This window comes from Trichechus manatus, unplaced genomic scaffold (assembly GCF_000243295.1).
Source record: "Trichechus manatus latirostris isolate Lorelei unplaced genomic scaffold, TriManLat1.0 scaffold00050, whole genome shotgun sequence".
Lineage (NCBI taxonomy): Eukaryota > Metazoa > Chordata > Mammalia > Sirenia > Trichechidae > Trichechus > Trichechus manatus.
The window spans coordinates 15,522,688-15,536,396 of NW_004443986.1; the positions used below are offsets into that span (position 1 = coordinate 15,522,688).

Below are 13,709 nucleotides of genomic sequence, written 5' to 3' on the forward strand. Positions count from 1 at the left end.
AATTCAGTTGACTCCATGGCAGTGAGTTTTTTGGTTATGGTTTCTTCTGAGGCACTTCTGGGTGGACTTGAACCTCCAACCTTTTGGTTAGCAGCGGAGCTTGTAAACCATTCGCCCATCCAGGGACTCCAGCATATGGTTTTGGTTATTTTATTACTGCAGGTGGTTAAGAAGGAGTTTGCAGCTCTATGTTAGAATGTAACCTAGTGAGTTTGCTAAGCCTTGTGGCAATGCCGTTTTCCTTGAAGAGCAAGTTATTCTCTCAGCACTGTTATCACTTTATCATTAAGAACAGAACTTGAGAAATCGGGGCTTTTAGCAGCCTAGGGTTGCATAGAACATGCACTTAGTCACAGCTGCCCTACACCACTCCCCTTGCATCACTGACATGTCCCCTGTCCTGCCAGTCTATCTGGGGAGCTCATACTAGCGCCGCCTCCTAAAGGGCTGAAGCAATTCTGGTGAGTGGCTGGGTGGAGAGTGTCGTAAATTTGGTCTCCTGGGAGAGGTATATGAAATCTGCCCAGGAGATTCAAGAAGAGGTTGGATAGAGGCATTAGTGAGGGTGACATTGTGAGAAGCCTTGCAAAGGGCACAGGCCGAGTAAAGGCTGCCTGGATGATCCGAGAGGTCTTTTCAAGAGCTCTTCTGTTTTCGTTGAAGTCTTTTGCAGCTGGAGCTATCGTCATTCAGCTGCAAAATTAAGCTGTATATTTGGAATATAGGTACTGGGGGATTGTACCGGGTGTGGATGCCATCACATATGACTCATTAAAGCATGATAACTGACAAACTGAGAGGCCAGGAGAAACCTAGACAAAATTGCCAACTTGGGGCTTAGGGGGCTAGATACCCTCAATACTGCTCACGAGCTTGGGGAGCTCTCTGCTGCTGCCCAGTATCCAGGCAAGTGCGCTGGTAACTGTTTTCATGAATTATTCATTTATGGTGAATGAATACAAGCAGCAATTGCATGTAAATGACAAGGCTGGTAATCAGAGGGCTACTTATTTGTCCTGATGAAGCAAGCAAGGATGTTATGAACAACTCACAAACAGGAAGAAATTTTACTTAAAGATATGTCATTATAAAGAGCATTTTCCCCCTGCCAGCCAGATGCACGTCATTTATTTGAGCCTGCATTCAAAACCATCTTTTATGTCTTTTGATCTGCATTTAACTGCCTTTTCTAATTGTAACTTTATTAATAATTGATGCAACTGAGAAGTTATTGGCTGATTGAAAAGCCACCTCTTCAGGCCTATATGTCTGAACTATGGCTACAGCCAAGCTGTTCATGCACGAAGCTTCTTTTAGCAAGGGTTTTTATATAGAGCCTTGGGCTCCTTATAAGAAAAAAAAAATCTGATTTTGTAGACGTATTTTTTTTTGGACAATAGTACATCGGACACCAATCCAACTGTGTTTGTGGTTAACGTGAATGAATCAGGCCGGCTGCATGACCAATTCAGATTAATGGTGCAGAAATCAGTCATTAAAGAGGCCAAAAAAATAAAAAGGTTGATTTAACAGTCTTAACAGAACGGCCATAAATTCGGATCACCGTCCTATTATTGCTCTCTTTATTTAAAACTCTTAAAAGCACTACTAAAATCTCCTCTGCTAAGTAGATGCAGTGTGTATGCTATAAAACTGAGCAAAGGCCCCCAGCAGGATGCAGATCTGTTAGCTGCATTGCATTTTATTACTACCATTGGCTTTCTCACAGCCACACTTTAAAGAAAAAGAAGTCATCATTTCTAAGATATCAGATACTACACCTATAAAATAAAGGTGGCAGTAGTACAGAATTGATGAAAGGGAGGCCCAAATTTACCTTGCCTGGTAAATTTAATTTCCAACACCCCTGGTGATAATGATTCCAAAAGTGCTCTTGTCACTCTCAATAAGTCAGTGCAAAACGGGAACAAGATGTTTAGTTGGCTGTGATGTGGGTGTAACTGGTACCTCCGAGCGCCGAGCTTGGAGCATTACAAAGGACAACCTGATTGCAGGGCAGGCATCCATTGTATAGGTTAGAGGCAGATGAGCGATCCTGAGTTATTCTTGGTCTTTTCTTATGAGACTCTTAAAACGTAATTTCCAATGGAAATTAATTTAACTGATGCAAAAACAAATGGGTCTAGAACACATCTGAAAGTTTGAGTTTAATTTAAGAGGCCTTGATTAAAAAGTGCAGATTACCTTGGAGGTAACCATTTATGCTTTTTAAGAACAGAAATTGGTTATATAAGGGCCCCCAAAAGTTGTTAATATAAATTGGAGTTTCACGTATGACTTGTAAATCAATTAAGTTCTTCTCAGTGCAGGGTCCATTGCTAGTGTAAGAGATCTTTGCTATTTATGTTTTCATAGTTCAAGAAATATTTATTAAGCACCTACTAGGAACCATGGCACAAATGGTTAAGCACTCAGCTACTAGCCAAAAGGTTGGTGGTTCAAATCTACCCAGAGACACCTTGGAAGAAAGTCTTGGCAATCTACTTCCAAAAGGTCACAGCCATTGAAAACCGTGTGCACAGTTCTATTCTGAAACACATAGGGTCGCCATGAGTTGGGATCAACTCAGCAGCAGCTGGTATGGTAGATACCATGCACTTTCTTAAGTTTCAGAAGTAAACAGTGCTAAACAAGGCTGACATAATTCCTGAAGTTTATTGTCTAATTGGAGAGAGAAACATTTAAAATATTGTTCAAAATCATGGATGGATTACAATTGGGATGCTGAGACTGCAGACCTCAGGAGACCACAGAACACATTTGTTTATCATTGAAACTTCCCGAATTGGAAATTTGTAAGTGAATTATTATGACCTTACTTGTCAAACCAATTTTCCCCTCTGAAATGAGAGTGGGCACAGAGTCTGATATCTATGAGCTGGGGAGGCAGTCAGGGACCAGATAGTACAAGGCCTTGGAGCCATGTCAAGTTCAAGCACAGGGAGATGGGCTTACTGGTATCTCTGATGAGCTGGAGCATTTGCTGTTTTGCTTTGGCCATTTTGCTAGCCAAATGGGAGGTAGGGGCATTGAGGAGTAGGGGCGAGGCAGACATTAGTTGCTGTTGAGTCTGCTCTGACTCATAGCAGCTCCGTGTAGAGCAGAGAAAAACTTTGCCCAGTCCCTCCAGCACCATCTTCATGATAGGTGGTATGCTCGAGTCCATTGTTGTGGCCACTGTGTATTTTGAGTGACTTCCAACTTAGAGGCTCATCTTCCAGCACTATATCAGATAGGACCATATTCTGTTGTGATCCATAGAATTTTCACTGGCTAATTTTTGAAAGTAGATCTCCAGGCCTTTCTTCCTAGTCTTAGTTTGGAAGCTCTGCTGAAACCTGTCCAGCATGGGTGACCCTACTGGTATTTGAAATACTGGTGGCATAACTCCCAGCATCGTAGCAACAAGCAAACCACACAGTATAACAAACTGACAGATGGGTGGTGGAGGATACAAATTGTAAAGGCAAAACTCTTTGCCTAGATGCCCAAATGTTTGAGTCACCCAAAAAAATACTGCTGGAGGAACATCCTTGCAGGGAAACTCAAGATCTTTAGCAGAGGCTCTTCCTTGAGCCTCAAGAAAGCTTGGGAAAGGAGAATGAATACATGTTTTAATTGAATTCTGCTGGTATTTTACTACTTTTTCTTGGGCTAAATATTTCTACTTCTTTGTCTCAATTTCCTCATTTGTTAAAAGGGGAACTATTGTACTTGCCATCTATCTTCAGGAGCTTGGCAGTGAGACTTGGTGCAGAGCTAGAGCTCATTCAAAAAAAAGATACGAGTAATATAGTGTCTTTGGAAATGTGGGTCAGACAGATTTCTTGTTTTTCCAATTATTTTTTCTGTTGGATTTTTGTCTTTGTTTTCAGGAAAAACAAAATTCTGAGGACTGATCTCTGGGGAACTAGTTCGGTTCCATTTTGAGGAAACATTTTCAAGGGCCCTTTCTGAGAAATAATATGAAGTCATTTTGAAATTCTATAACATTGTGGGTGAGAGGAGCCCATTGGCCTCCACTGAAGGGTTCGGGAATCTGAAGTTGATGGGCTTCAGAAGAAAGGTCTTGTATGTCCAGGGAGTGCTGGATATTTTTATTTCGTTAGATAGTAGTTCTTTAATTATAGCTAAGGATTGGTGATCTTGAAGATTCCAGGTTTAAGCCACAATTTCTTTAAGTGTGGTGGTTGATCTGTTATTTGATCAGTGTTTCAGAATGATAATAACAAAAACAACGACTAACTTTTATTGAGCATATTCAATATATTTAACAAGTATTAACTCATTTATTCCATGAGGTTGATACTATGGGGTTGATTATCCTTATTTTATAGTTGAGGAAACTGAGGCACAGAGAGGCCAAGTAACTTGCACAAGGTCACACAGCTAGCAAGTGTCTGAGTCCATAATATTCATAACCCATTTTAGTATGTAATTATTATCCATGGAAGAAATTAAGTATATAGTCTTTCTATTTCACATTCTACTGGATTATCCTGACAATTTGCTTTCTTTACAAAATATCAGAATTTTAAAATTCTGTTTAAGAGAAGAATGATCAAGTAAGCATTTCTCATTGCAAAGTACCTTCTCTTAAGACCTAAGAATTTATATTCCCTTCTTTAGCTCTTTAGTCTCCCCATCCCAGACAACAACTAGTTTGCCAGTTTAGGACACAACACTTCATTTAAGAAGGTTCAAATGAAGCACACATTTATTTTTAAAAGCAGATACTAGTGGGCAAAACTCTTTAGTGGATGTGTAAAATTATGTTATACTTAAATGTTACATTTAAATAAGCGTGGGCCCTACAAAATGTAAAGCCCCCTTTTGTCTTTTTTTTTTTTTTTTTTTTACTTTTTAGGACTACCTTCTATTTTGAGTTTGTTTGTGTTTCAAATGTAGCCTTGATCTTAAGTAAAAGCTGCCCTGCTCAATTTCATTTAATATATACACTGATCACCTACTATGTGCTAGATGCTGGGTTAAGCACTGTGAATAGAGGTGACCAATGACTAATATCCTTATCATAATGAAATTTATAGTCTAGCTAGACTTAGAACTTCTAGTTTTCATTTCATGTCCTAGAATTTGAATTTTACAGGTTTGAGGGATTTTGATGTAGCCTATTGTCTGATGCCTCCGTTAGACAGATGATGAAATGGAGATCCCAAATGTTAAGAAAGTCTCTTTTGCTGTGTCAGTGACTCTGATAGCAATGACATTTGGCTCTTCTGCCCTACAGCCCACTATTGTTTTCTCATTTTATTGCTCTGCAGATTTTTTTGTAATCCCCTTCCCAAGTCCTTGTTATTATTATTTTTTAATCTGCTCAAGATTTCTTAAATGTCTATGGTCCTTTTTATTTTGGGTGGTTATTGTTGTCGTTAGCTGCCATCGAGTCAATTCTGACTCTTGGCAATCCCACGTGTGCAGCGTAGAACTGCTCCGTAGAGTTCTCAAGGCTGTGACTTTTCAGAAGCAGATTGCTAGGCCTGTCTTCTTGGGCACTTCTGGGTGGGTTTGAACTGTCAACCTTACTAGTCGAGCACTTAACCATTTGCACCACCCAGGGTTGTGGTAATATATGTATAACATAAAAATTGCCCATTTTAGTCAGTTTTAAGTGTACAATTCTGTGGCATTAATTACCGATCCTGCTGTGCACGGGATTGCCATGAGCCAGGGGCCGGCTTGACAGCAGCTAACGTCAATCACAATAGTTACGTTCGTAGTGTTGTGCAGTCATCACCGTCTGTTTCCAAAACTTTTCTATCATCTCAAATCAGAAACTCGTTTATGGTCTGAATTTGGTGCTAACATTGATCTTCCAATTTTCTAACCTAATGTTTTTTTCACTGTCCTCGTTCCTCTGCCACATGCCTGGTATATCTGTCTGTCCGTCTGTCCTTACAGTTTAATAGACAGTCCCAGGGTGCTTGCTATCAAACTCTTGAAGACCTAGGAATGGAGAGCTGTCTGCTGGGACCCTCCTGAGACACCCCTAGACTGGAAAACATCTCTTGGGTGGGAGAGAGGCAAAGTGAAGACATGAAATCACTTGCTTTGGTACCTATCATTCTATTAAGGACAGTGAAAATGTAGTCTGTCATACCTGACATTTTAATTGAAAGAAAAGCTTACATAGATTTCAGCCGTAAGCAGTATGTTTATACAAGTGTATGAAGAGGAATAATCTTAGTGCTACAGGACTCAGTTTAGTAATTGAACAGTCCAACATGAGCTCACACATCTTACCTTGTTCCATGCCTCAATAATTTTTAGTCGAAATACTTGACCTAGAGGCACATGGTTATTAAAAAGGAGGCTCGGCTTGCTCAAAGTCTGGAATTATTAGCTCATGGCAACAAGCTTGCACTGGAGAAAGACTGTTGGGTCTTTGTTTTCACAACTTTACTGCAATATGCAATCTTATATTCAGAGTCTAACTGATGTATTGTTTGGGAAGTTTTTTTTTTTTAAAGGAAGAAAACATCGTTTCACATGGATGAGTGATTTCTCATGTTAGCGGTATTACAATGTTTTACTACTTCATGGGAGGTCCAGTGAGCAGTGTGACTATCAAAGGAAATGACCCATGAATGTATTTTAGTATAAAAAAATCAATGATAACTTAGTGATGGGAGCCACCAAGGTGTGATGGGGGAAGCCCTATATTGCAAGTTGAGTATAAACCCTGCTCCTTTTCGTGACCCATGTGACCATTGACACATTTAAATGTTTCTGATTTCAGCTTAAACAAACAAAACAAACAAAACACCAAACCCGTTGCTACCGACTTGATGCCAGCTCATGGCGACCCCATCTGTCTCCTGAGTAAAATGGAAGTAATATGACCTGCCTACCATACTGTATTGTTTCAAATGATATGAACTTAGGGATGTGAAAATACTTTGATATAAAGCTTTGTCCAAGTACAATATAAAAGGTTTTATGCATGTGCAATGTATTAAGTAGTAACTATTATTTTTCAGTGTACACAAAGGGAATTAGACAAAGAATGCAATTATGTATTCTGATACCACTCTTGCTTCAATGATCTGAATATTCTGGACAAATTATTGTGTCTTGAACCAAGCTACACAGATAATGACCTCAGTCTAGTCCTTTATGTACCTGGTGATGGGTAGGCATGGATTTTATATTTTCAGACTAGTTTTTGTAGTTTTAAAAGCCCAAGCAAGAAACCTAGAAATTTCCATCAGTTTTGCTAGGTGGAGATTGGGGAAGTACTTTACAAAGTTTTTATGAAACAATAAACTCAAAATTGTTCAGAATCCAAACACACAGGGATCTCAAATGACCATTTTCCCCTCCAAGTATGTATTGCTAATTGGTCTGACTGGTGTTAATAGGTAATTATTATGATAATCCAAGGGGCCCAGTATCTTGGGAAGCTTTCTTAGTTAATGAGGAAATACTTGATATTTTAAAAACTAGCGATCCGTGCATGTTATGGAAATAACTGAACTAATAAGAATATTGAATTAAATAAAACATAGCATTCTCCAGCTTTTCTATACAACTGAGAGTTTTCCATACACTTCTGGAAAGAATGAAAACTCAATTTAATTCTTTTTGCATCTCAATAGCTCCATCAAGTTGTTAAGTTGATTTTTAAAAAAAAATCAACCCACCAATAAAAACTGATAATCAAGATATTTTTAGTGTGTAAGGTTGGAGCCAAATCTTAAATGATGAGAATATGCTACGCTTTGTTCATGAAGTTGGTATCGCAAACCAACATCATAAATGTTTTTAGTTGTCCTTCCTATAAAGTTCTTGCTTGTCTCTAACTATCTATACTTGAATTCTCCCCGAAGACTATGTGTATGTTTAAATGTGTGTATTACATCTGTCTGTCTATCTGTCTGTCTATCTGTCTGTCTGTCTATCTATCTGTCCATCTATCTGTCTATCTGTCCATCTATCTGTCTGTCTATCTGTCTACCTGTTTACCTGTCGATCTGGCTGGCTGGCTGGCTGTTGGTCGGTCGGTCGGTCTGTTGGTCTGTGTGTCCATAAGTCTATCTATGTCTATTTGTATCTTTATATATATGGGATGGATGGATGATTCCCTATAGTAGGAGTACTCTGGATACACTTTTCTCATTCTGAAGCTAGAAAGCTCAGACTATTAATCTTGGACTTAGAGAAACTGGCCATTATTAAACATCATATGCTTTGATATGGAGTCCCCCCCCCCCCAACCAGTAAAATTCCAAGCAAAATACTAAGACTGGAGAATATAAAATTAATGTTGTCTGTTGACTGAGCCACATTCTATACCTATCTGACTGGAACCATCCACATTTTTCCCCTCTGAATGAGATAGACTTTAACACCCAGTGAAGTTACAACCCACTGTAATTTTTCAGAGTAATTGAAACAAGCAGTTTTCTAGAATTATAAAATTTCAGGAGCCCCGGTGGCATAGTGGTTAAGAGCTATGGCTGCTAACCAAAAGGTTGGCCGTTTAAATTCTCTAGCTGCTCCTTGGAAACTCTAAGGGGCAGTTCTCCTCTGCCCTATATAGTCACTATGAGTCAGAATTGACTCATGGCAATGGGTTTTTGGTTTGTAAAACCTAAAGGACCTTCAAAGACCATACTATTCTTTATTGTTAATCCATACTCCAAAGTTCCCAAGAGCACATGTCCAGAAATGCCCATAGTATTTCATTGGGTTATTAGGAAAGACTCGTTTCATTGTTCCAAGCTACTTAAGTTAGCCTATCTATATATCTATTCATACACATTCTATTAGTAAAACCAAGTATAATTTGTGTACATCTACATAACGTCCGTGTAGAAGCTTTATATTCCTATATATTTTCATATATACACACTGCTAAGCATATTAATATTGACTAATTTATGACTAATCCTTCTAAGATGTATGTGGCTGTAATAACTAGCTACATTTCCAAAGGCACTCTTCGCCAAAAAAGAGTGGAAAACTTAATCTTTGGAATTATTGCAGCAATGTGAAGGAAGAACTCGCTGGCATTCTTTCCCACATTGCAGTCTCCTACTTCTCAGCCTTTCTCCATGAGTCACCCATGGGAGGCCAGCGAGCTCCGAAGAAGAGGCCCTCATGCTACTCCAGTGGGGCTCTAGACCAGGGTGGGGTGGGGGTGGGGTAGAGTGGGGCCAGAGGGTGGGGTGGGGTGAAGGATGGCCTTCTATAAAGCATCTGAAGGCATTTGGCTACACAGACCATCTCTGTCTGCAACCATTACTCAGCCCAAGGGAGTTTTTTGGTTTTTTTTTTTTTTGAGAAAATGCATTCATTCCGGAAGCACTAATTTATAGTGTGGCATTCAGGATAACGTGGAAGACTCGGGGATCCTCCGGGGTTTTTGTTTATTTGCTTGTTTTGCTTTGTTTGTTGTTAAGTCTAACAATTTGACACTTATACAGCTCCCTGGCGCAAAAGCATCAGGAGATGGAGAATTTAGTCAAGGAGGTCACTTGTTTGCCATTTTTAATAAACGCAAATAATTCCCTTTTTCCTCAGTCCCACATTCCCTGGCTCATTAAATTAACTTAAGGCCCTTTAAAAAAAAAAAAGAATTCTGGCATATTGAAGCAAACGCTCTAACTATGTACTCCCCCGAGAATGCTTACCCAAGTCCAGCAGGTCAGGCCAAAATCAGTTTCTGTCAAACAGCCTAACACCTCGAGTTATTATGAAATGAGTGATTGGTAATTGTGGGCCAGGCTCCAGCCTGTCACAGAGAAAGGCCTGGCTGCAGCGCCATGAACCACGATTCGGCTGCTTTGTGTTTGTGTCCTGGCTTGTTTTTTGTTTTTTTTTTTTACTTTCTCCTCCTCACTCACAGTGGAGAACTATGAAGAAGTCAAAATGGATTTCTGTTGGGAACTCATGACTGAAGTTTGCTCTGCTAATCCAAAGAGTAAAAATGTATTCCGAGCAAAGCAAAGCAGGCCTCCAGGCAGAGGTGTGGGAAAGTGTGGATAAAACAAGCGTGCACAGATCTCAGCTCTGAGACACTCAGGAGGGCAGAGACTTCTGAGAAAACATGGGACTTTACCCCACAGTCTCTTTCCCATGGTGTGGGGATTGTAGGAGATTTACTGACTTGTCTATTGAATATCAGTAGGATAACAGAGGCCAGGAAATGAAGTGGAATTTGATGTATTAACGAGGAAGCAGCAAAGGAAACCAGGCTTGTGTTTTGTTATTATTTCCCTAATATCCTCAATTAGGTGGCTCTTGCACCAGTGGGTCTGATCTGTTGGACATGTGATGGTGTTGTCTCTGCTGGTTCTGAATACCAGGGAACCAGGCAGTGAAATCCCTGCCCAGGAACCAGGACTGATGTTTCTTCTTCTCTATTCTCAGGCCTGTTCCAGGCTCTCTATCTTCTCTGCTACACCTCCACAATAGACAGAGACAGCCCATGCCAGCCTCCATGCCCGGGACCCTGCCTAACCCCACAATGCCGGGCTCTTCTGCCGTCTTGATGCCAGTAAGTACTTCTGTGCGTCTCACCATAGTTTCTCACTTCCTCTGGGGCTTGCTGCTTTTGAAAGAGTAAAGGAAAAGCTAGGGTCTAAACTGACTGGGGAGTCCCTGGGTGGTGCAAATGGTTAATGCGCTGGTTTCTAACCTAAAGTTAGTGGTTCGAGTCCACCCTGAGGCACCAGAAGAAAGGTCTGTGATCTACTAAAAAATCAGCCATTGAAAACCCTATGAAGCACACTTCTACTGTGACACACATGGGGTCTCCATGAGTTGGAATCAACTCCACTACAATTTTTTTTTTTTTAACTGACTGGAAAAGAGGGCAGCTTCTTTTGAATGGAAAGTTGAGCTATGTGCCTATTCCATTTGCTTGGAGTGCCCTGTTGCCCATCCCTGAGGTGTGTTGCTGGCTCTCCCGTCCTGCGTTGATTTACCAGTGAGGCATGGCTCCATCTTTCTGCTGGTGAGAAGTGAGCCTGTGACATCCAGGGAGACAGTGTTTTATGACTACTCAGGAATCTACAGCTTGAGCTGTATACAAAGTGTCCTTAAATTGCAGTGAGTGCTCTAGACAGAACACAGAGTAACAAATTATACATATAAACAATAATAACAATGGTACATCAAAGCTGCTAACATGTATTATGAATCCTGCAGGCAACATTTATTGACGACTTGCCATGTGCTACTCACTTGTCAAGCCCTTTTAAGCAACACTTGAAACAATCCTGCAAGGGAGGTACTATTACTATCCCCATTTTCCAAATGAGGAAAGTGAGGCAAGTAAGTTGGTTGATTGAGAAGCAGAGCTGCTGAGCGTTGAACCCAGGAATTCTGGCTTCAGAGCCCAATCTTTCACCCACTACATGATTCATTATCTCCCTTAACTCTCACAATACACTTAGGATGTGGGCACTGTTATTACTCACATTTTACAGATGAGAAAACTGAGGCACAGAGAGACTGAGTGACTTGGCTAAGGTCACAAAGCTTGTAGGTGATGGAGTCAGGATTTAAATCCAGGTAGTTTCACTGAGTTCACACTCAGTAACCATCATATGGAGACTTGGTTGCTCAGTGGTTAAGAGCTTGGCTGCTTACCAAAAGCTTGGCAGTTCAAATCCACCAGCCACTCCTTGAAAACCCTATGGGGCAGTTCTGCTGTGCCCTGTAGGGTCTCTATGAGTCAGAATTGACTTGACGGCAATTTTTTTTTTTAACCATTAAATGATTATGCATAATTATTGTACTTTCCCCCTTTGAAAAGGACAGATAAAAGTAGCAAGAGACACAAAGCACTCTTTACCTCTTCTTCTCCCTCCTTAGCATTGTGTGCTTGGAACATGGCTGGTGTTATAATTCACAGGGCACAAGGGGTCTCAAAAGCCCTATAGGTGTTATGATGTTTGAATTCACACCCTCCCACACACAAAACTTCTAAATGATTAACAATAATAACAATACCTTCCAGAGCATTTTAGCTTCTGAATGAATTTTCTATTTGTTATTTCATTTTGTTCTCACAGCAGTTCTGTGGAGAAACGGTAGTATTCGTTATTGTTATACCCATTTTACAGATGAAAAACTGAAAAGCCATTTTACAAATGAAGGGAGTTGTCTAATGTCACTCAGCCCACGAGTGAAGAGTTGCAGTGCCATCACTAGGGTTGGTGCCATCCAGTGCAGTAACTCATGGTGTCACCACCCCGCCCATGCTAATTGCCACAGTATTGTTGCTAAAACACCAGAAAATTTGACAAAGTCAGCGACTATAAAAACACTAGCAGCAATGAAAACAGTAGTTAAGAGCTCGGCTGTTAACCAAAAGGTCAGCGGTTTGAATCCATCAGCCACTCCTTGGAAACCCTATGGAGCAGTTCTACTCTGTCCTATACGGTCAGTAGGAGGTGGATTCAACTCGACAGCAACAAGTTTTTTTTTAATGAAAACAACGTGCGTGCTTGTAGCGCGTGCAGACAAAACCACGTGATTCGAAGCGTCATTGTAATTGAATAATAATGATAATTCTGACCAGATAACATTAGAAGACACAAAAAGTAAATTAGCATAGATTTTAGCCTTGTAGGTACATTGATATGCCTAGGCTTACAAAAAACGTTTTTGTTGTTATAACTAACTACAGGGTTATTTTTATAAAAAATAATAAATTTCTGCTGAAACACTGCACAAAAATTTATTAACAGTCATTTTGGTGTCACCTGGTGTGGTCCCGCCAGTGTTGCCCCTGAAGAGCTGGGACTAGAATGCACGTCTCAACTCACGCTAAGCAGCTCAGATCAACCCTGGATGAGAAATTTTCTCAGAATGTAGGCAAGGAGCTGGGAAAGGCTTGGCCCCAATTTAGAGAAATGGACCTGCCCGTTATAAATACTGGATAGTCATCAGGTTAGAAAAAGTCTTTGCAAAATTGCTCCAGAAGGACAAAGTGAGCCAGTTAATGCTACCTGCATTTCTCTCCTGAGACCCCTTTGGATGAAGGAAAACAGTACCGTCAATGCAATTATCTCAAATTTTATTCAAACCAAATAAGTGCATGACCACTTCCACCTCAACTGCCTTCACTGAGGCTCCAAATCCTACTTGTCCAAAGCTAGGTTTTTTTTTTTTTCAAACTTCTGTGCATTCACTAGAAAAATACCACCTCAGTGACTTTTTTTCCACTTGTCCAAACTGTGTACCATTCTCAGGGAGCAGAGATGGGTACTTGGGCTGAAAGAGCCCAGAGAAAAGGCAACTTTGAGAACCTGACACTAGTTTCCACCACATCATCTCATCGTATTCCCTGATTTCCTGTTGATACTTGAGAATAAAGCAAAAGTTTAAGTGCATAGTCAAGAGCCATCGTAGAGAGAAGTCAGAGATGTCACCCCCATGCGCGTTTCCAAACCCATGTCAGTGACGTGCACGTCGTAACAGGCATCAGTGGAGACCAGTGGTTCTCAGCCGGGGGTAGTTTTGCTTCCTGGGGACATTCGGCAATGTCTGGAGACATTGTTGATTGACACAACTGGGAAGGACGGGAAGAGTGGGACTACCGACACCTAATGGGTAGAGGACAGGGATGCTGCTAAACATCTTATGATGCACAGGATCAGCCCTCACAGCAAAGGATTATTCAGCTCACAACGTCAGTATTGCCAAGGTTGAGAAGC

The 13,709-nt window shown here is 40.6% G+C and overlaps 1 protein-coding gene across 3 annotated transcripts in view; it reads left to right on the forward strand.

The window, feature by feature from the left end:
* CREB5 (cAMP responsive element binding protein 5) overlaps positions 1-13,709 on the forward strand; it is a 467,421-nt gene that overhangs the window by 339,200 nt on the left and 114,512 nt on the right. For all 3 annotated transcript variants that reach the window (XM_004377489.2, XM_004377490.2, XM_004377491.3), the window contains one exon: positions 10,414-10,540. In XM_004377489.2, coding sequence (XP_004377546.1) covers positions 10,414-10,540 — 127 coding nt within the window. The remainder of the gene's footprint in view (positions 1-10,413; positions 10,541-13,709) is intronic.